The 24,286-nt window shown below is 42.3% G+C and overlaps 1 protein-coding gene and 1 long non-coding RNA gene across 2 annotated transcripts in view; both read right to left on the bottom strand.

Annotated features, from left to right (window-relative positions):
* Positions 1-13,814, bottom strand: part of cacng3b (calcium channel, voltage-dependent, gamma subunit 3b) — a 34,194-nt gene extending 20,380 nt beyond the window's left edge. Inside the window, exon 1 of the mRNA XM_077539545.1 lies at positions 12,803-13,814. Coding sequence (XP_077395671.1) covers positions 12,803-13,019 — 217 coding nt within the window. The 5' untranslated portion in view covers positions 13,020-13,814. The remainder of the gene's footprint in view (positions 1-12,802) is intronic.
* A 9,123-nt stretch (positions 13,815-22,937) lies between these two features.
* Positions 22,938-24,286, bottom strand: LOC144033121 (uncharacterized). Its single transcript, XR_013287886.1, has 3 exons — positions 23,987-24,286; positions 23,315-23,545; positions 22,938-23,035 (listed from the first exon to the last, which is right to left on the bottom strand). It is a non-coding gene; the product is annotated as an uncharacterized LOC144033121 (long non-coding RNA).

Genomic DNA, 24,286 nt, shown 5'->3' with positions numbered 1-24,286 from the left:
ATTCATTCATCCTTGGCTTACTCTACTTGTATTTTACAATGCACTTAAAGACAAATCAACAGTATTTTATTTTTTTAGACAAGCTGCTGTGTGACCTTCGGGTTCAAAGTGTTTTCTGGCAAGTGTAGGGACACTCCCAACAGAAAATCCAAGCCCTTCAGATGCATATTCATGTTTGATTCATTCATAATTCACTTGGTAGTGAAGTGATCTGTTGAATACAGTATCCAATATCTAACTAACTTAAAACAGCAACACAACTACTACAGTATGGTATGTGTAAAACTACTACTGGAGATATGTTCTGTTTTTTCCTGCCAGGCGCCAACAAACAAACAAGCCGTTAACTAAGGTGATTTGGGATCTATGGAACGATAGAAGCGTTCTCAGGAATCACAAGGCATTGTACCAACAAAATTATGTTTTATTTTCTTTAAGATTAACTTAGAACACATCAGGAAGTCCTCTTTCATAAGGATGGTGGATTGAGAGGAATATGCACCAGAAGAGAAGAAGTTACTATGAAGTTTTAGTGCCACAATGGGGTATATGCCAAGGAAGACTTTGATTCCGGTTCCAGTTCCCCACGTGTGGGCTGCATCCCAATACTTGTGCTTCCGACTTTGTGCCCCTCAGTTGTGTGTTCCCATCGATGGGTGCGAGTGTGTAGTGTGTCTTTCAGTTGTCTGAAGCACGTCAGAGAGCTGAGACTCCCTGCACGCTCCCGCAAAATCAACGCGAGCACGCGGTATGGGGGCGAAGGGGTGGGGGATGCGAGTTTTGGAACACAGCAGACACGTCGCAACCTGGAACCGGAATCAAAGCTCATGTGCAAAATCACGGAAGTCGGAAGTCCCGCCTCTTCCGTGGCATATACCCCATTGGAGAAGATAATTACCAGTAGCCCTGACTGATGACAGAATTGAAGAGTTGTCTCTGTTGCTTCTGATAGTTAACCACTCTACTGGTATTATCTTAGCGGGTTTCTACTAGAGTTTGATTAAAATGAAGCACTGAGTACAAATGTGAGAACACACTTAGAATACCAAATGGTCTCCCCATATTGGAACTTAAAAGGTCTTGACAAAGCCATGCAACACTCAGCACTTAAAATTATCGAGCCTTTTCATTCCCTTTTAAATTAGTTTGTGTTCTTCTAGTCATAACTCTTGCTGCCTAGGACATCTCTCAGTCACTCACTCGCACACACCTTCCCTGCCATTTCTGGTCAGCCATTTCTAACCTGGTTTTCATCTTTTTGTCATTTCTGCCATCCAGCTTGTCTTGCCATTTCTCACTCTATCATTTGACCCCCATCGCTCAACCAAAAGAGATCTATACTGTATCCCACTCCCGTGCTTTACCTTTGTCCCTTCACCATCACTTCCCCTGTGATTTGTGCTTTTTAAAGCTCCCTTGACTAAGACTCTTTCTGAAACTTTGGTGAAACTTCATCCATTCTTAATAGTTCCCAAACTTATGAACAGTTTTTATCTTTATCATTTTCCTATTCCTGGTCTGGTCGAACAATGATACCGGGCACCTATTATCATAGACCTTTCTTTTTTGCCTTCTTTTCTCTCTATTGAGAAAAATCCCCACACAGAAAAATAATCATGAACACATAGTGAGCCTTCAAAAAACTGAATGCAGATCAGGAAAAAGCCGAAACACCAAATTCAGTGTGGCTATTTCAGACTCTGACAGTAAAAGTGTGGCTCTTCCTTCTCTTCCGGTTCGATCCTCAGCAAAGTGATGCATCCCTTGTCCACTCCTCCCCCCCCCACACACATTTCAACACTTTCTTTCCCTCATTCATCTAACATAATAATTTAGACAAGCTGCCTCTATCTTTACCCAGCCTGCTTCCTGCCTTCTACATCAGTTAGTTGATTATTTTTTATCCAAGACAGACAGCACCCCACATCTTGACTGATTGCCTATTTCCAATTCATTCAATTCTCTTCCCCCTCCTTCTTTTGTGGTTCATCCTACCACTTGGGTGATCATTTTGTCCCTGTCGTTTTAGAAAGGGGAAAAAAAAAAAGTCTCCATTATCGGGTGGTCTCCAGCAGGGTTACACACTCCCCAGGGATTCATCCCAAACAGAGGCCATGCACCGCTCATCCATCACTTGGCACCCTCCACCCCTTCTCTATCCATGTGCTTCATTTATTCACGTTTTAGCCTCCACTCATGTGTCTCCACCCTTTCCATCCTCCCCTGCTCATTTCCAGCCTTTCTGTGCTTATTCATCACCACAGCCCACCTGTACAAATAAAACAACCAATGCATACCACAAAAGAAGGAAACTATGTGCTTGCTTTGTCATGATCAGCAAACTTACACTTGACATCATTTGGGGCAGATTACTAAAATCAATTAAGTTAACCAAATGTTTTTTTTTTAGTTGCTCGTGAATAATCAAAAAAATGATCCTCTTCCACAAAAATACTGTTTATCAACATGTGTGCAAATGCTTATTTGGTGTGTATGAAAATAAAACAGTACATGTTGCTGTTTCACCGTGCTTAAGTGGGCCAGTAGCTCCAGACACACACACCTGGCAGTGGCAGAAACATCTTAATAAGCGGTGACACCCAGATGAACTCTCACCTGAGTTATGCTACCTTAGACCATTGACTTCTACTTTATATCTTCTTTCAGTTGACCATATCTAACACAATATAACTGTTTACTGAACACCAGAGACCACTAGGCATGTGGGCATGTCCAAAACACACAACTACAAGTACATGGTACATTAACACAAGTATCTCTACTCAAATTAACTCAACTTGGAAGTCAAATAATAAAAATGGGGTTTAAGACCACATTTAAAAAAAATTAACAGTGAGGGGGGCTTGTCTAATGAGCAGTGGAAGGCCATTCCAAACTATGGGAGTAGCAACAGAAAAAGCTCCAGAGCAGACCATATGACCTTCCACATCTTCATCCCCAGGTGGGAACTCCCTGGAGTTTGTTCACCTGCCAGTTCACAGCAAAAAGTCCAGTGCTAAATTGACTCCCGCAGAGCTGGTCTTAACACTTTTTCAGAAGTATATATACCCTTCACACTCTCCAGAGTAAAATCAACACTTATAATAGTTAAACATTTAACACTGGGAGGGATTTTCAAAAGGACAGTCACAGCAATGTGAAACTTTTTGGAGTTTTTAGCCATGTAAAAATGCCAATTCCTCACCAAAAACATCACAGAAGTGGTGTTTTCCTCCATTCACCCCTCTGTGAGAAATCCTAGGTCATTCTGCTCTCCAAGCACCAGTCCCTCCAAACCTGAGATAACGAGCGGGTACTCACATTATGACATCATTAGGTGCGGGCCCACCCCCGCACCGCCTCTGCGGACTAAACGCACGCCCACTTTCCCTGAGACCTCCATGGGATAGTGACAAAAGTAGCCTTTATCAGTAAAGATTCTGTACAAATGAATTCAAAGCAATCAATTATCCTTCACATTTGCAATGCCAAAGTGCAATGACAATTGGCTGTCTTAAAGGGATAGTTCGGCTTTTTTGACATGAATCTCTACTTCATCCTCACCTCCAGTGTGTGCGATAAGCACTGACTTACCCCTGATAGCGTCCTGTGACACGAGTTCTGGTCCGGTGTTGGACGAGAGGAAAATAGTCCAGCAAGCTGGCTGGGGTCACGGAAATAAAAGCGTTTTTCTTCTGAAAACAATTTGTGTTCAAAAGAGTGATACATTTGTATCACAATACTCTTCTGAAAAAAGTCAGACGCCATTACCGCCAGGCACTACGTTTCTGTTCGTTCGTATCACTGCGCGTCACCCTGTAGACAGCTAATCGACGCGCGGCAGACACCTGATCCTTCCGCCTTCGAAAAGACAAACAACTTGTAGATTAGTGCGCATCTATCAGCTGCATGCGGGGCGCCACGCAGTGATACGAACGAACAGAAAAAGTAGTGCCGGCGGTAATGGCGTCTGACTTTTTTCAGAAAAGGAGTATTGTGATGCAAATGTATCACTCTTTTGAACACAAATTGTTTTTAGAAGAAAAATGCTTTAATTCAGTGACCCCAGCCAGCTTGCTGGACTATTTTCCTCTCGTCCAACACCGGACCAGAACTCGTGTCACAGAACGCTGTCAGGGGTAAGTCAGTGCTGATCGCACACACTGAAGGTGAGGATGAAATAGAGATTCATGTCAAAAAAGCCGAACTCTCCCTTTAACATCCCAGAAAAGGTTCTGGCTGACACTTGTGTAAACTACAAATAAAACATTTGTGGTGCTGAACCTAACTAAATAAATAGTGTTGTAATCGCCCTGTTAGCAGTAGATACCCGATTCGCGACCCACTCAGGTTTTTTTTCCTCCTTCTTCATTCCTCTCTGTTCTTCCCTTTCCTCTCCTCCTCCCTCTTCCATGATTTCTTGCGGCAAGGAGTCATTTTGTTTCCAATGTTAATTGAAGAATTGATAGCTTGCGTGGCCAAACGCAGAGATCCAGCAGCAGGCTGCAGCCAGCCAGTTCGCCGGGGGCGTGGCAACCACACGGGGTGAGGTAGGGTTTTACTGAACATTCCGCGTTAAACAACCAGCAAAACACCTACTATTTCATAACAAATTACATCGCCATGGTGTTAAAGTTAAGATTTTATCATTATGTGCCTATAGTTCACTCTTTAAATACCACAGATTTTCTGACAAGATAACCCCTAGAATCCCACCGATTTCGAACATTTTCACTCATTTTCAAGGCTGACTATAGAACATTGTGTGTTATGACTCAAATAACATGTTGGGTACCATTTGAAAGATTAGGTTCTGCTCTTTCATTTGAAAAAGTATGGTTCTACTTTATTCTGTTCTTTAGTAATCATCATTTGAAAATGGCTCGGTTGGACATAATTCAAGAATCTCAGGCAAAATAAGGAGAAATGAAGCTTTTTGTGAAATGATGCATTTTCTGCACAACAGTGACTTTGACACTTTGGTTTAGTGACATCCAAATATCTCAACAGTAGGGCTGGGTTCAAAATATCGATATATCAATATCGTATCGATACACCTTTTCATATACCAATATCAATACATAAAACCATGTATCGATATATCATTTACCCCCCCCCGCCACATACATACACACGCACACACCCCACACATCCAACACACACAAACAAACGCTCCCGACTCGAGCCCGCACCACTTAGATGGAGAACGCCAGTATCGATTGTCTCCCCACCCACCCTGTCCGCACAACCACTACTGGAGAATTTGCACAAAAACTGTCACAATCTGCAATTGGGCTGGCAACCAGTTCAGGGTGTACCCTGCCTACTTCCCGAAGCTGGCTGGGATAGGCTCCAGCTCCCCCGCGACCCTTGTAAGGAAAAGCAGTTAAGAAGATGGATGGATGGATTTCACAACTATGTGAATGTCATGAGTGTCAGTGTTTTTTGTCACTTTATTTACACAGCCTGTAATGTGGTTGTAATTGATTTAAATTATTATTTATTGTTTTTATAAGGCCACGTTAAAGAAAACAGATTATTGATGTAACTGCAATGGATTCAACTAATGTAAATATTTATATTTTTTTACAAATGCATTCAATTAGAGCAAGAAGTTTCTACTATTTTCATCAATGGTACTTTTGACTGTCTAAAATAGGTGCGTGAATTCCTCAATTGCGTGAATCGAAAATCGATGTGAATCGTGAATCGAATCAAATCGGGACCTTGTGAATCGAATCAAATCGATTCTGGAAATCTGAATCAATACCCAGTCCTTGCCTTCCATAAAACATGAAAAAAAATTTAAAATGTGTTTTTGATGGCAAAATAAGGATTTATTTACATATCTGATAACATGTGTAAACAACAATATTTTCACATTTGACAAACTATTTACAAAATGTGTGCATGTATGCGTGTGTGCTGGGGTGCGTGTGTCTGCGTGTGTGCTCGTGCGTGTGCTATTTACATACTAGACAGGGAAATAACAGCAACATTTTCACATTTGATAAACTATTTACAAATTCGGGGTTACTTACAAAATATGTATGCATGAGTGTGTGCATGTGCTTTGTTTTGAAACCCAATAGTGTCTTTTTGTGTGATAGCGTGTGAAGCATTCTCCTGTGTGCAAGATATGCACACCCTTGTGCCTCTGGGTCTACCTGTAAATTACAGAAAAATACTGTATATAGTTTCCATAAATATGTAATTTTTATTTTTGTTGCAAGGTATTGTGACTTTTTTTATTTTTTTATTTATTTTTTTATTTTTTTTTTTTACCTCTCGGTCGCACTGCATGTGACCACGAAGGGGCCATCTGTGTACGCTGCACCAACTGTAATTGAGTGTTGCGTAACATGCGTTAGTACGTGGTACAGACTTTGCACATTTACAGAAGCATGACTGTGAATATTCTCATCCATACAAGTCATTTCATTCCCGTGACATTCAATATACTGAACTTGTACAATTGTGATCACTCCATTTACAGAATGCTACACGTTAGCTTACCTCCGCGGCTTCCAGGGATAAAACTCTGCTGCTGATAAGTTTTGCCACACTTGAAGGGATCCGTTCAACTGATGAATGTGGATCGAGTTTGCCAAATTCGTCACGGATTCCTCGTCAGATGACGTTGAATCGTCAGAGATACGACGATGCAAACTTTCACACCGTGTCTAGAGAATGCCGGAGGTGGTGGCTTTTGAAGTGGGCACCCATGACGTCTGTCGCTATTCACACCCTCTTCTGCTGAATCCGCTCCTTGATCTTTCTCCTGTCACCTCTTGACCGATCGTGACAAATGCACTGCTCAAAAGCATGAGCTGCTTGAAAGTAGTTAGCTTGTTTTTAGCGTCCACCAGTTAGCACTCGTCTTTTCTCCCCCACCACACCACAACTCCACAACATTCCACTCTTTTTCTCTGCTAGGAAATCACATCCTTCTCATGGAAAGAGATCATCACTGCCATTCCAAGGTCTCATGAGACAAAAAAACTCACCAAAATTACGTGCACTTATGGCGCCAGGCTTTAGTTACAGTGGTGACGTTCCTGCCCCCCCCTTTCCCTCCTTTCGTACCGTTTCAATGAGCATTTAAATCACAGCTTTTCGCGATTACATAATCGCGTGTTGTCAAACCGCGATTTAATTGCAAATGCAATTAATCATTCAGAACTATTTTTGACTTCTTAAAGGTTCACCCAGATTGGGATTTGATCACCAGTACAATGTTAGCGGTGCTACACACTGAGCTATCCAGCCATCACTTCTCTTAGTCTTTGAAAATAATATAAATGTGATCAATATTACATCTGTGAACCAAACAGTTGGATGTCGTCATTCATTTCACCACAAACAACAAGTCTAACTTTGTTTTGAAGGCAATCAAACTAGTTCAGAACACTTCTTTTGAAGAAATAATTTCAAGCATGTTACTGTTGACCACCGTAAAATAACTTCATGGGCCCAAACTCCATTTGTTTAAATGTCATTGTGTACCAGTGATAAGCAAGGAGGAAAGGAGGAGGAGGAAAACGACAATGTCTCTCTCAAACTGGAAAAAGTCCAAAGGTGGAGTTAATCTAACTCTAGGTTAAATTATACCTACTCTGGACACCATTTAACACTGAAAATGTTAAAATTACTACTTGGGAGTTAAAATTAACAACCCACAAATTTAACTGGAATTTTAACACTCCAATTTTTGCTGTGGAAGACAACAAATTCAATATACTTTGACTGTTTTGTGTGATGGTGGGAGAAAGACTATGACATGGTCAAATGCACTGCATCGGGTATGCATGACTGCTTTATACACTACAAGTGCACACAATATGTTACACACCTCACCTACTTTTTGTCTCCCACTTATTCTGTCTCTGAAGCCACATGGACAGCACATCAATCAGAGATGTCAATTTCCTGTCAATTTGGAGGCTGTTATAAATGATAAAACAGTGATGACCAGAGACCATGTGTTTGTACATGACTGAGCACATTCTCCCTTGCATGCCATTTTGCATTTGAGCCAGAGTATGTGTGTGTGCACTGACATTGTGCTGACATTGTGTTAACTTTCTGTATTGCCCCCACTGCTCTGTTTATGTGATAGCTTGGGAATATCCTTGAATTTGTCTATTTACTCATCCAATTACAAGAGTAAGAGTGTGTGTCTGTGCATCAGTGGATCGTCAGACCTGCACCATCTGGCCCTGTAATAGCCTCCTATGCCCCCCAGAATGAGATGGTTATGTTTGGCTGCACACAAAACACATACACACATATTTTATCTAGAGGCAATCCAAAGCTGACCTGCACCAATGCAGAAAATTGTCAGAAGACAGCTCAAAGTCAAGTATTAAACAGGAAATTACAATGTTCAAGTCACGGTGAAGGATTATATTTTTTTATGTCGATTTGAGAAAGTAGCTTTGAAAATAAACATTTCATTTATCATTCAGGTATCATTTTCCATGGATGTTACATGAACCTACTATAACTCCTCCAATAACCGTATACAAAAGGCCTCCTGTTTGTTTCTGCTTTGATTTCTGAAGGGCATCTACTGTCGCTTAAATGCTGCTAACTTATTGAGTTTAGCTGTTTTTCTTCTTACATTGCCTTGGTGACAAACAGCTTCTCATGTGAGACTGAGGTGAGCTGAGGTTTGTAGCCGGCCCTCAAAGATTGCTCGTAAAAGCCATATTAAAACAGAGATATCACAGCACTCAAACACAGGATTTAGCACAGCATTTGACATGCCGTACATACGACAAGGTCATTTATTTTCAATTGCACTTGTCCTGTTCAGAGACACAGGGAAGCTGGAGCCGATCCTCACTGATTTATGAGGCACAAGGACAGGACGCCCCGGGTGTCTCCTGCCTCCCACCCTCCATCACCTGTCAATCACTGGGCTGACACATTGCAATAGAGAACCATTTACACAGGTCAGTCTTCAAGAACTGAGCATGCATGTTTTTGAATCCAGAGATAACCCACAGAAAAAAAATGGAGTGAACATGCAAAAATCATTCACAAGAAAGAACAAACCAATGAGGACCTCCTTGCTGTCAGACAACAGTGCTTACCACTCCTCATACACTGCTATAAAATGACACTCTGGGTCATGAATATGTCAGCCATAGAACTGACTGAGCAGGTTTCACCAGAGAGCCGGTGCTGACGGGTTTTAGTATTTCTACCTGTTGTCATCGATGGACTTGACCTCACATCTCTTTTTTTTTTTTTTTTTTATTCACCATGCCTGTTGGCTGTGTGTACATTGGCTCATAAAAATCATGACCATGTCCGCATGAACATTTTAATTTAAAAGACATTTTGCTCATATTCAACTAAATTTGAGGTCACATTTTTTTAAGATTTGAAAGTCTAGTCCGACATTTAGTATTAAATCTTCTTCAATATTCCCTTTACCCTCAAATTGCCACATTTATTATTGTAAATCAGAAATGACTGTGTTCTGTTTAGGCTTCTGATTGGCTAAAATAACCATATAGTGCCATATAGTGGTTATAGTGCCACCTGTGGTTTTGGCATGCACTTGACAGCCTGTAAAATCGTTTTGATGAGGACACCATTTTTGTGTTTTTTACTGTTAGTGTTTTTACCTGTAGAACATCAATAAAACAGACTTAAAAAAACAGCAGATTGTATAGTCTAAAATAGCTAGAATTAGGGCTGTGCAATTAATCGAAATTCTTTTACAATTTCAATCATTACACTCCACAATTACAAAATCGGCAGAAATGTAAACAAAAATAAAAGATTATTAATACTAATTTTGAGTTGTTAGATTTGCGCCCTTTTATTTTAAAATGACTAATTTAATACATCTTGTTTGGGCCAAAAGGAACTTGCATAATTATTGTGTTTCAAAGAAATTTATTATGTCTCAATAATTTGTACATGTTTAAACATTTTCTTGTTTTGTACCAAAAAAACAAATGATTGTCTTAATCACGATTTAAATTATTTCCAAATTAATCATGATTAATATTTTCTTCATAATTGAGCAGCCTTAGCTGGAATTTAATATTCCATGTGTGACTGTGCTTGTCAAACTCTACGTGTATGTACTTGGTCAAGTACACATCATGACTTTGCCTAAATATATAAGTCAGTTGCACGTTTTGTACCTGCAGCTCCAACTAAACAAGGCTGAAAAGTAGTCTGTTCTGTGATAGCGGAAACGGGCTGATTTATAGGATTATTGGATAGTCAAAAACACATGCACGCACACCACTTGATGTAATGGGGCTGCTGATGTGTGTGAAAGTGGAAGAGAAAAGATGATCACACAAATTATGGACACTGTGGAGAACCAAAACACGCACATACACATTAGTGGCCCTATTTTCATTCCCAGTGCAAATCTAGTGCAAAGCGAGGTCTAAATGTGTGCATGGGTGGAGTTTTCTTTCTTTTGGTATTTTCGTATACGCATACCTGCAGAAAGTGTTATTTGCACCATTGTGGGAGTGAACACTGCTGACTTGATTTCCGAAGCAAGGGAGCAACAACTTCACTTTTTTTTTGTAGTCAATGCTAAAGTAATCATAATGGAGTTGACCTTGATTAATCGATCACATCATTGATCAGTCAAATTCAGTCACGCTCCCCACTGTCCTTGGTTCCATTGGCTTCGCCCCTCGAGTCCTTCATCCAATCACATTCAGTTACTCACTCATACAAACACATTCAGATACCTTCATTGCCTCGCCAACAGCTTGAACTTGCACAGGTTGTTCATGCCAAAACAAATGACTCGTGATTAATCAACTTCAAGTTATAATCATCATTGCACAGTGGCAATATCAGCCAGTTTGTCCACTAATACACCTGCACACGCATGCACATAACTAAAAAAAAGTTATAATTCTGATCACTAGTAAGTCAAGGTACCAGTGTATTTTATTGTATTTTTTTAATAACAGGGCTATGTTTTTTTTGTTTTTTTTTTTATTTGTTTTACTCTATTGTTATATGTAACAAAAAATTAGGGCAGAATGATTTTGAAAAATAATCTAATGGCAACTTTTTTTCCACTAAATATTGCGATTTACTAAGCGATTATTCTTTTCAAGGTAATTTGTATTACAGTAACGTTTTGGTCTTATTTATGCTAAAAAAAAGAAAGAAAAAAAAAAGAAAGAAAAAGAAAAAGAAAATGAACAATGAATTAATAGGCATTTTCTTTATGTACTTCAATTACAGTTGTTAGTAAATCTATGATTTATGTCTTTTGTTTAGATTTATATTTGGTTGTATTTCATGTTGTCTCATGTTCTTGTGGTTCATGTCTTTACACGGACTGAGCATCGACTGAAGCAGGTTTTCATCCATCGGTCCTACTCAGTCCGTGTATTTTTTCCAAGGCTTCACGTCATAAAGCACTCACTGAAAGGTGGGCAGCCGTCAATGACGGACAACGGAGATATGGAAGCGACCACACTGGTTTGGTATCCACCAGTTCTCGTCTGCCCCGTCCCTGGTCTCTACCAATCAGCTCCCTCAGCCACTTGTGTTGTGTTCAGGTGTTTGTCATTGTCTCATTAATTTGCTTGTATTTGGCTCCCTCCTGTTCAGTGTTTGTTGGATCATTTGAATCTGTTAGTATTCCGTCGGTTGTCACATTTCCATCAAGTAGTCTTACTGTGTTTCTTTGAATCTCTGTTTTGGACTTTAATTAATTTAGTTTCTTGGTGATTCCAAAGTGCCTTGTTTTTCTTGTATGTTTTTGTAATTAAATATATTTTTGTGAGCACACCTGCCTTGCTCCTCCTGCTTCCCTGCATTTGTATCCTCACCCCCAAACACAGTCCTACCCTACCCTATGACAACTTCAGATAAACAAGTGTGGCATAAACAATAAAGTAAATCATGAGTCAGATTACAACAATAATTGCAAACAAATATGTGGCTTTGTTACTTCCACCATTTTTCATGAGACAGTATGCAACTGGACTGCACCTCTTAACTCATTCACTGCCAGTCATTATAGAAAATTTTTACATTTCCAGTACTCACGTGATATTACATTCAATAATTATATATAAACCGAATCTACCAAATAACAGAATAGACTCCCTACTTTTTGTCCCGTCCCGTTCTTTTATAATTGACAGCAGAAAAATGTAGGTTTGCCAAAATACAGCCATTTCTCCCATGGACTCTGAAACTGTGTTTATTTCCTATAAAATGGGGCAATGATGTCATCTACCGGTGGTTGGGCATCAGTAAAGTTGTTTCCAAGTTTGATATTTACAGTGGAGCATGCTCAGATTCGCCCCCATTTAGCACCGCTCTAAAAAATACAATTGACAAGTATACTTGTCAAAGGCATTGAATGAGTTAAGCGCTGAACTTATAGGCACTATATTATTGTGAAAAAAAGCATACCAACTGGTGTGTTTTTTTTTTTTTTTTTTTCAAAATTGCAGCCTTTACGTTTTGAAAATTAAATTCTACTCCAATAAGATATTGATTTGAATTAAATTAACTGTTCAGTCCTCCAAAAAAGTAATAATAATGATAATAATAATAATAATAATAATAATAATAATAATAATAATAATAATGTCGTTTTGGGGAGTCTGGAACGGATTAATGGCATTTCAATTTAGCGGTACTTCAAAGTGGGGTAATTAGTTGTTATATGAGTAAACTACGGGCAATCACAGAATGTATTGCTGTACGACAGCAATGTTTGCGAGTGGAAGACAAACGACGAACGCGCGCGCACGCATACAGGTCATCCAGACTGGTCACGTACCTTCCAGACAGCAGGTCCGCCAGAGGCCGGAGTGCGTCATCACCTCCTCGTTCTTGCGGCTCGTGTCGTTGTCGCCGCTGCTTTTCACGCGGCAGACCCCACGCGAGTACAACCAGTAGTCTGTCCCCACTGCGATGGTCATGAGGCTGAAGGCGGCGAACGCGCCCACCGTCGTCACGAGCATCTGGACGCCGCGGTCACACATCAGCATCTTCATATAGGCGACTGCTGTTTGGGCTTAATGTTTGTTCACCTCCTCTCTTATGGACTCCCCCTCCGCTATTTCCACGCGAGATTTGGGGAGGGGGTAAATTTAACAAACAGGCTCCTGGGATGACATGTCGACGAGGTTTACGATCCCGTGAGTCTGGTGGCAAAGGGCGGGAAGGTGGCGCATCAAAACACCACACACACACCAGAGCTTTAACGACCACCGGTTGTCCTCGACTAGCCCACACTGTCCTCACTCAGCCCAAAAGACGCCACATTGTCCGCCTTCTTCGGTCATGTATTTCCTTTCGCCTACAGTTAGCAACTCAGCTAGCAGCCGGCACAGCGAGCATCTTCACCTTTTATTTTTTTCTAAACGACAACTCACCGCTGTATAATGTAGAACCAAATTCGAGGCTTTCCCTTTTTCCAACACACGAAGCCCACACGTCAGCTTCTGTGAGAGTGCACCGAGTTCTGTCGTATTTTCCTCTCCTGTTGTTGACACGCTGACATGTTCTCCCTCGAAATCCACGTTAGAGGTTCGTCCACTCTTGAGCTTGACACACAGCGGCTTCTTTTTTTCTCAATAAAGAGGCACCAAAATGGAGACGTCTTCACGGTGGGAACACCGGTGCAGTATTCCCGTCGGAGAGCAGATCCTTGCTCCCGTCAACAAACGTGCCTGTTGGTAGAAAAGGAGGGGCGAAAAATAACAGTGACAGCCTTCGCCTCCTCCTTGTAGTCTACTCGTCCTCCTCCTTGTACTCGTCCTCCTCCTCTTCCTCCTCCTCCTCCTGCTCCTCCTCCCCTTGGTCCAACCAACACAAACTAAAACTAACCGCGCGTCTCCTCAAAGTCCGCCTGGGGCCACGCCAATCGGTCTTGATTGGTCAAGTGGGGGAAAGTGTCGTTTAGTAGCCAATCATGTGAGAGTTATGCTCATCATCCCGCCCACCATTGCAAGACTATAAAACCCACGAGTGGGGAGCTTGTGTCAATGAGGAGACGAAACACTCAGTTCGACTGAAAACAGGCCACTTGTATGATGGAGTGTGCGCTTGTGTGCGTTTTTTTTGTTTTTTTGTTTTGTTGTTTTTTTTTTTGTAGCCACCATCTCCAACTAGAACGTTTTAGGACAAAAGATCTTTAGAATGTTTTCCTCAGAAAGCAGCAAAGTGTAAATTTGCTCCTGCCGCGCCCCAAGCCGGCGGCGACAGATTCTGCCGCATGCGTCTGGAGAGCTGCGATTGGCTGGCAACCAGTCCAGGGTGTCCCCCGCCTACTGCCCAGAGCCAGCTGAGATAGGCGCCAGCAGCCCCCGCGACCCTTGTGAGGAATAAGCGGTCAAGAAAATGGATGGATGGATGGATGCGTCTGGAGAGCTGTCCGTGGTTCTGAATGTGGGAGCTCGCGCCTCTGTTCTTCCCAGTACTTGGAGGAAGAGAACGAATGAGGAACAGAGAGAGAGGGAGAGCGAGAAGCAAGTGATGCATGAAGAATAGCACCCGGGAGAGAAGCAGAAACGCCACTTAAAGAGCCACGGACCGTTTTTAATGATTCCACTCCTGCACGGCCTCTACACAAGGCGGTGTGAGCTTCACAGTTCAGTTAACATAGTCAGTGTTATTTTGTGTGTATGCCACAAGCAGTCAAACAGATATGACTATCTCAACCTCCAATTCATAAACACACACATACACAGCATAATAAAATAAATTGAAAACTAAGAAAAACAGTCTATAGTGAGTGGGAACTCAGAGGTCGGCGTGTCCTGAAATCATACAATTCATAACTCCATCTATCCACTTGTTTTTCATTTGTACCATGCTGTTCAGAGTGACTGATGATCCCAGTCTCATTCCAGATGACTTAGACTACACCATGAACCATTCACACAGTCACTGATGCACTGAGTCGGACTTGAGCTCACGATGCCTGTATGGAAGTCAAGCGAGTGTATCTTCAGTGACCCATCTCAGAATTCAACAAAACATTTGCAACCTTCGTTAGGACCAACACGCAAGGCATCATCATGAACAAGAACTCAGTTAATCAAACCATCAAATGATTAACTTTTGAGTTCCTTGCTCCCGCGGTGTGTTTTGCTTTTTCTTTGCCATTTTACATCAACAAAAGCAATGAGCTTATTGCATTAGAGCTCAGTTCATCACGCATCTAATGTGGCTTTTTAAAAATGGAATGGGATGAAAATGCATTCCAGAAGACGTAGCAGGGATATTACCATGGAAAGCCATTTGAGCATTTAATAAATATCAGTTTAAAGTAGGGGTGTGCTCAAAAAATTGATACGGCAATACCTGTATATTGTTGCAGGCGTCATTACAATACACGTATCGATACGCAGGCGTCAGAATCGATATTGCTCGTTATTTTTAAATAGGCAGCTAACGATGCATTGCTTGCGCAGGGCTGTACAGCCTCTTTGAAGTTGCGCTCATGCACGTGTAGGCAGGAGGAGGAACAGGAGCAGAGGAGACATGGGTGCCTTTGCAGCTTGCATTGTACTTAAAAAAGAAAAACAATTAGCATCTTTGAAGTTAATTGCCTTCAATTAGTGCATGTGACAGGAGGGGGAGGGAGTGGGGGCAGAGGAAAAATACATGAGTGCCTTCATTTTCATTGTTCTTATTAAAAAAAAAAAAAAAAAAAAGTGTACATGTGGGTGCCTGCAGACAGTGTACTGTGACCAACTCAATTCTGTTCTAAAAATAGCTTTCCAGTGATTGAACACTGTGTCTTGCTAAATAAAATTAAGACAGAGGAAGAATATCAACATTTATTTATAAACTTAACGTGGCACATGTTTATTGATGAGCGGCACGGTGAATGACTGGTTAGCACGTTTGTCTCCCAGTGCTGAGGACACAATATCGAGTCCAGGCTTTGGCCTTCCTGGGTGAAGTTTGAATGTTCTCCCCGTGCCTGCGTGGGTCTTCTCCGGGTACAGCGGTCTCCTCCCGCATTCCAAAGACATGCATCATGTATTGGGATACATATGTATCATGATACGTATCGTATCTTGATAGCATCATATCGTGATATGTATCTTATCATAAGGTTGTTGGCAATACCCATCCCTAGTTTAAAGTCCATGTGTGTGTGTTCTTTTGTCCTCACCCAGAAGACAATTCAACATTGCCTACGATGTTGATGAAATTTGCTGATCAGATCCAACTAGACAAGGGATAGGCAACCCTGGGCCTATTCAAATTCGATTAGAATTCTATTCGACTCAAATGATCAACTCCTCAGCAAGCTTTGGAGAAGCCTGATATCAATCGTCACCTATGTTGGAGAAAGGAGACATCTAAAACACAGGACTGCAGCTCTCTGGGACCAGCGTTGCCTACCCCTGAACTCTACAGTAACTTTAACCTGTAGTGAGAGTACAGTAGTTTTATATGTCCATGTTCTGGGGTTGTGATTATCTATCTTGACTGATTTTGGTTATATGAACACAACTCTCAACTCAACTTTATGTATAAAGCACTTTAAAACAAGCATTGCTGTATACAATGGAACAGAAATCGGTCATGCAGTAATGAATAATATAAGTAAAACCAGAACAAAACTGTTTTAAGTGAGGATACAAGTAATATGAAGACAAATGAATCCTATTTTCAATAGTGTGTAGCACGGATCTTGTGTTTGACTAAATTACCATATTGTGTATTTGTTCTTTCCTTGTGTACTTCACTTACTGTGACTGCTAAAAGTTGATTAATTAAAACATTTCAGTATGTAACTGGTTCAAACAGATGCAAACCTTATGACACGTGTGTATGTTGTATGGTAACATAAGATGGTTTATATACATGTGTTTAGAGTTTTGACAAGAGTGCTTCTTTTGCACGGGATCTGAGATGTTCTGCATCTCGTGTGCATTGTTGTGCTAATTGCATGTAAGGTTTTGAAAATCAGGGCCCAGTTTTGTATTTCGTGCTTAAGCAATCGTAAAAAACGAATAACTTACGTGTTAAATTACAAACAAACTCCGGATTTACAGTGCAGAGCTCGTAATCTGTCTGACTGTGCCTCAATCAAATACAGCAAAAATTGCATTACACCACCTGCACCACAACTTATATCTGGTTGTAGCTGGTGGACTGTCTGGTGCACTAACTTCCAGATGATGCTCTGACTGACAGCAGCTGTCAAAGTGAGGAGGAAAGCAGGGAATTTAAAGGATCAAAAACACAGAGGAGGCAGGGAAAGTGAAAAGAAAAGGATTACAGATACATAAATGCAGGAGCAGATCAACAAGAGAGAGAGCAGTGACAGGTCCTATCACCTAGCGTGTATGGGTGTGTACGTGCATGCACGCACGAGGCCCTCGCTGCCCACGTTATCTCACAAGGAAACTCATTAACATAGAAATGACTTCAGGAAGAGAAGCATGGCGTCCCACCTCTAATGAGAGACAGGCGGGTGGGATGTTGAAGGAGTGACAGTGACAGGGCAAAGGCAGGCAAAAGGTGAGGGAGGAAGATGTGAGAGTGATTCAGGAAGGAAGGAGGAAATAGGAGTGCATAAGGAAGAAAAGAGAGAGGGACGGGGCAGATAAGAGGTGGACTGAAGGAAGGAAAGTATAAGGGAGGAAATTGGCACAAGGAATGATGGAGGGCTGGAGTAGAGGAGGACCTGGAGGAAGGATAACATTTGATAACCCCCTTCGAACCCACATTTTTTATGCTGGACAATTTTATTTATTTATTTTTACTTTACTGATGTTGACTATTTTCCCCACATAAGAACAACATGGAAACATTTTTTAGGGGGTTATCTCATGTTTTTATTTGTTATAGTGGACGCCAGGATAGTATGGCTGTAACATGTTGTAAACTTATCAAGCTTATATGTAACATTTTTAACATGAACATCATGCAAATCAACTTGCGGTTGGGGTTGGTTAGCTAGAATCCAATCATGAACCAGAAGTGTTGACATCATCCGAATTATGCATTTTTATTGGTTTGGACACGCACATATGTCATGTCCACTGCAATCATCCATGGGTCTGAAGGGGTTAAAATAGAAATGTTTCATGTATGGTGACAAACCTTATATAAAAGTCCCATTATTTATAAAAATGGATTTAGCTTTGTGTACTCCAGTTTCCTCCCATATTCCAAAATCATGCATTCATGAAAGACTACATTTTCCATTGGATTGTTTGTGTCATGGTTCGGATCTCAGCCCTGTTGTGTTTTGTTATTTCAGTGCCAGTGACGAGGGGGGCGTTCCCCAGCGCCGCACCTGCAACTCATCGGTAATCAGGACTTTAAAAGGACTCCGAGGAGCAACATGCAGATGTCGGATTATTACTTGCTCACCATCGTGTCCAAGTGTTCTCTGCGTACTCCTTTTGGTAAATTCTGATCTGCTATCGTCCTTGTTTTGGTTCTGTCACTTACGCGTGAGTTGCCGCGGCGCTTTTTGTTGTTTAACCTTGTCCTGATTAATTCCGTGTTATAGTTCGTGTAGTCCTTGCCTTTTGCAAGCGTTTTGTGTATTCTATCCGGGTCCTTGCCTTTTGCAGGTGTTTTTCGTTACGTTTGTGCTCCTTGCCTTTTGCAAGTGTTTTTCGTTACATTTGTGCTCCTTGCCTTTTGCAAGTGTTTTCCGTTACGTTAGTACTCCTTGCCTTTTGCAAGTGTTTTTTGTTACTGAAATATTCTTGCCTGCGAGCAAGCGTTGTTGGTTCGGATTGTAAATAAATCGAAATTGTATTTTCCTCCTCTGAGTCTGCGCTTCTGGGATCCACTTTTTTTATCGACAGAGTCGATACCTAACAGAATAATCCGACCATGGATCCTGCGGACTCAGAGAAGGTGAGAAGGGCATTGGCCAGCCAGGGGCAACGGGTCGGGCAAACCGAAAGCACATTGGCCGGACTCCAAGAGGTGGTGGGCAGGCTTGCTCACCGGTGTGAGGAGATGTTTGCGAGGATCGAGCAGCTCGGTTCCCGCGGGGTGCCAAACCCGGAACTCCCGCGAACGGACACAGCCGCGTCCGCATTCCCGGTTACACCGAGGGAACCTGTTTTGCCCCACCCGTCGCGTTACGATGGACAGCCGGGAGGTTGCGGTCAGTTTTTGCACCAATGTTCCCTTATTTTTGAACCTTATACATATGCTCTTGATCAGTCATAAGTAGCTTTTATTATGAGTCTACTGTCTGGCCAAGCCGCTACGTGGGCGATGGTGGTGAGCAACTCGCGACCGGACCTTCGGTCCTCTTTCCCGAATTTTGTTTTAGAATTTAAATGGGTGTTTGATCATCCAGTTAAAGGGAGAGAGGCCGGAGGTCGGTTATTAGACTTTGTTCAAGGGGAAAATCTGTCGCAGATTACTCGATTATGTTCCGTATTTTGGCCGCGGAGAGCGGATTTGATGACTGTGCGTTGCGTAGTATATTTCGTCGAGGACTGAATACCTCACTCAAGGATGAACTGGCGGTCCGTGACGACACGAACACTCTCGAGGAACTTATTGCGCTCACCATCCGTTTGGACAATCGTTTACGGGAACGGCACCGAGAGCGTGCTTGTGAGCGGCATGTGTCGGCCGCCAACAACCGCACGTACGGACTCTCTCTCCACGAAGATGCGGAAGCGCGCTCCTTTCCGGGCTCCCCAGCCGACATGGGGGAGCCCATGCAGATCGGAGGTGGACGCCTGCACCCCGAGGAGCGCTGTCGTCGGTGGCTCGTTGGAGCCTGCCTCTACTGCGGTCAACCAGGGCATCGGGTGGCTTCATGCCCAGCGAGACCTCCACGCCGGACGCGATCGACAACCCGACTGGGAGGCCGAGCGACCAAGACCGAGGGGGCCGGAACGGACGCAAATCAGGGTGAGCACAAACCGGGGGGACCCAAACCATGCACATCGATAAGGTCTAACCGTAAAAATAAACGGCTAGAATTGTCGGGGGAGTTGTCAGGTTTCGGAAAGAACCTTAAGATTACAGCTCTTATTGATTCGGGTGCTGACGATTGCTTTGTTGATCCTTGTGTATTAGAGGCATTAGGAAGCCCGGTGGAACCCTTAGAAAAAACTAAGGAGGTTTTCGACCTCAATGGGCGCCTTCTGGCGGAGGTACGACATACTACCGGTCCACTCGTCTTGAGGCTTTCGGGGAATCATGTGGAGAGAAGGAGTTTTTTCATTATGCCTTCCCGTGCTGCTCCCCTAGTGTTGGGGCTCCCTTGGTTAAAGACTCACAATCCCGACATTGATTGGGATAAGCCTGCCCTAGAGAACTGGAGTCCCTTCTGTCATGCTCACTGTTTGAAATCGGCAGAGGGGGCAACCACCTTACTAGTTAGCCCAACTCCAGAGTCTATTTGTCTTGATCATGTCCCAGAAGAATACCATGATTTAAGTAAAGTTTTTAGTAAAGATCGCGCACAGGCGTTGCCGCCCCATAGGCCATATGATTGTGCTATTGAGCTGATCCCAAATGCACCGTTGCCGAATTCACGCCTTTATCAGGTGTCCCAACCTGAACAGGAAGCCCTTCGCGAGTACATCTCTAATTCGCTAGCACCCGGTCAAATCCGTCCTTCAAAGTCACCAGTGGGGGCAGGGTTTTTTTTATTGATAAGAAGGATAAGACCCTCCGTCCTTGTGTAGATTATCGAGGTCTAAACGATATCACGGTGAAAAATAAATACCCGCTCCCCTTGTTGGATTCGGCATTCGCTCCGTTGCAGTCCGCCAGAATTTTTACTAAGCTTGACCTGCGAAGTGCCTACCACCTGGTTCGGATACGGGAAGGTGATGAATGGAAGACCGCCTTCAAGACTCCCCTCGGGCACTTTGAATACTGTGTGATGCCTTTCGGCCTGACTAATGCCCCTGCGGTATTTCAGTGTTTGATTAATGATGTCCTCAGGGACATGCTGAACGTCTTTTGTTTTGTCTATTTGGACGATATTTTAATATTTTCGCGTGATCTGCATGAGCACCGGCAACATGTCCGTTTGGTTCTCCAGCGCCTCTTAGAGAACCGACTCTACGTTAAGGCAGAAAAGTGTGAATTCCATTCCAAGTCTGTTCAGTTCCTTGGCTTTATAATCGAGGGGGGGCAACTGCGAGCTGATCCGGTTAAAACCCAGGCCGTGGTCGATTGGCCGAGCCCCAAGACTCGGAAACAGCTGCAACGGTTTTTGGGCTTCGCCAATTTTTATCGCCGTTTCATTAGGAACTATAGGTCGCTTGCACATCGTAATGCATCATGGGAGTTTTTCCTTCGGGCGCCATATTGGGTGTCCACCGGTTCACAAGGTACACTCGCGAGTTACACGGTAGAGCTTATCAACCTGATGTAATTTTCGCAGTATTTTCACGATTTACCGGAAGATCAAAAACAACGATACAGGCAGAAGGTGTCTCTGTGTGGCGGGATTGATCCTAATTACGTCCTGACCAAGGGTGATTTTTTTTTTTGACGGAGAAAGCTTGCTGGCCAAATGTGACTTCTCTGGACATTTTTCACTACCTCGTGTTGACAACATGCTCCATAACACGCCAACAAATCCCTGGAGGCTTACAATTATTTTGTAAGCGGGTGGATACAGAGTGTAAACTTTAACATCGCATCAGAAGAAACGGTTGCTGTTGCACGTAAGTAAACCACATGGTGTTGGTAATTCTGCACACAAAAATGTTGATTTGTTCTCAGGCTTCCTGTTATTGTGTTTACATGCACAGCTAGGTTTACCTGATGTGGTTTTTCTAACAATTTTATAACAGGCAAATATGGCAGAGCGTATAAGAATAAAAAGTAACTATGCACAGCCTCCCCGTGGCTTAATTAAATTTAATGCTACCCTTTCACTAGTTACATGTTACTTAATCAACTTATTCTAAATGGTTAAGGTTAACCACTCTCAGAGGACGTATTTTTAGTTTCAGTTTCCAGTACAATAAAACGTGTTCATGGTAACTACTGAGCATACTGACAGCTTTTCTTATGATCTCACGGTTAAGGAGGCTGTCACAACACCCAATTTCTGTCTGGTGCCAGATGGCAATAATTCCCATCACTTGTCACGACAACACCAATATTATTACCAGGTATGTATGGCTTTACTTTTTGTAGTTTCTTATTTAATTCTATGTTTCATATTTTCATTACAATGTTTGTAATATTTTCAGATTCAGGCACAGATGAGTTTAACTGGACGGGACTTCTGCGACTTTGTGGTGTGGACAAAGTGTGATTGAGCGAGTCCACCCAGATGGCTCGTTTTGGCCAGTTGGAAAAGCCAGAGTTTTTTTTTCCCAAAATCCCCTCCTTACCTGAACTGCTCGGGAGAGCATTTACTAGATCAGCAGTGGACTTCCAGTGTTCCTGCTCAGCCGCTGTCACATACCACTTGCTCATGTACTTCAAAGATGCGGAATAAAGTAGTTTTTTGTGCTGCAGCAGATTGTAAAATCAAATGATATCACTTGAAGTGTGCCAATCTAGACTGCCAAAAGGACAGTGGTTTTGTGACAAGTGTGAAACAAGGATTATTGGGAAAACTGTAACACAGTACTGGTACTTGTCTTACATTAAACAAATTTAAAAGAGAGCAACTTTTTCCTCTGTACATAGCATAATGAAAGTCATTGCGTACCCCATCAACATTACATCATACCGTCATCTCAGGATGGTAGGCACCTGTGCTAAAATAAACTACATTAATTAACAGTTCAATTTTTAACCCTGAAATTACTACATCTAATCATTATTCACTTCATTTTTTGTGCTTTTAGAAATAATAGAGATTTATGCCATTACTTTAAGAGGGACCATATTGCACATTGAGTCAAATCCTGTCATTTGTATTATGTATAGCTTTGTAAACAAACCCAACAATAGAATTTGTATAAACGCTGCCTTTATTAGCGCCAAACAAGCAGTCGCATGTTGTCCTCCTCCAATGCTTTGATGCTCGCCTTCGTTACCATCATGTCATTGGCAATCAAGTCGGTGTGGCATGAGATCCCTAAAGAAAAAAATTAAGAAAAAAAAAAAATCACAAAAAAATACGGTACCAGTAATAGGTTTAATATAGTAAAGTAGTATAGTTTTTTTGTCAGTGTAAAAGAAATGTACACATTTTGTTGCATTTTTTAATGTATGAACATTGCTACAGGCAAATACTTATTTCTATAAACACTTCCAAATGTCTCTAAAATATAAGGTGCGTGTACACACACAAACAAAAACACATACATTCACTCATGCATACAATATATCATGTAATGAATTCTGAGTGGCATACCAGAGTCAATGATGTCAGCAGTACTTGAGGGTACAGGTTACTGGAGCCATCTGGCTGCATAACTGCAACAATCTCTGCCACTTCGAGTCGTCTTTTCTTTGCTTGTCTCTCCTGTGCACGTTCATATCTTGGCACCGACTGGGCTGAGACATAGATGTTGTAACTTGGGACCCAACTTTAATGTTGGAGCCCAGTCGGGATGATTGGACAGAAAAACGGGCGCAGGGCGACCTGTTAAAATAAACAAATATATAAACAAATAACATATGGAAAGACTGGTTATTTTACCGCAGTAGGGTGGCCGTGAATAAGTTCTTTAGCATGATGTGTAGGCTACGGGGGGTCTGTTTTCTTGCATCACCCCCGGGGGTCTGTTTTCTTGCATCAGCCCCTTCTGTCTCTTTTTTTTTCCAAGTTTACATTTTGCCACCAAAAAACATGTTATCGGCATTAAAAGCCCAAGACTAATCAATCCAATTTCAGCAGTAAACACTTTGCACTAGCACTACTTGGGTGAAAATGTTCGATGTTAGCTTTCGGCTAACGTCCGCTAGCCAACTTGTACTACCGAACTTGCTTGCTCATGAATCCAAAACATAAGCAACTTGCCCATATATGGGCGGTCGAAACGTTATTAATCCTCATGCATTAAATAAAGGTAAACAAGCTTACCGCTCACAAAGTGATCGCTGCACACACGAGCCCAAAGTAACGACTTCCCTCCGGAGTCCGCACTCCTCTGTCTCCAGGCCCTGGTTCCTAATTATTTTCGGAATTCGGAAAAAAGACCGACCATTTTCCCCCTTGGCTTTGTTCGAACAGCCAACGATACAGCAACAATGTACCATTTTAAACGCAGAAAACAAACGTGATAGATACGTGTTAGACCGAATCGCTACGTAAATGGAGGCCACCCAGCATGGCGACTACGAGAAATCCGAGGCGGAAGTGACGACATGTGCAAGCGACCTA

Source organism: Festucalex cinctus, chromosome 1 (genome assembly GCF_051991245.1).
Source record: "Festucalex cinctus isolate MCC-2025b chromosome 1, RoL_Fcin_1.0, whole genome shotgun sequence".
NCBI lineage: Eukaryota > Metazoa > Chordata > Actinopteri > Syngnathiformes > Syngnathidae > Festucalex > Festucalex cinctus.
This window is presented reverse-complemented; position numbering and strand designations above follow the sequence as displayed.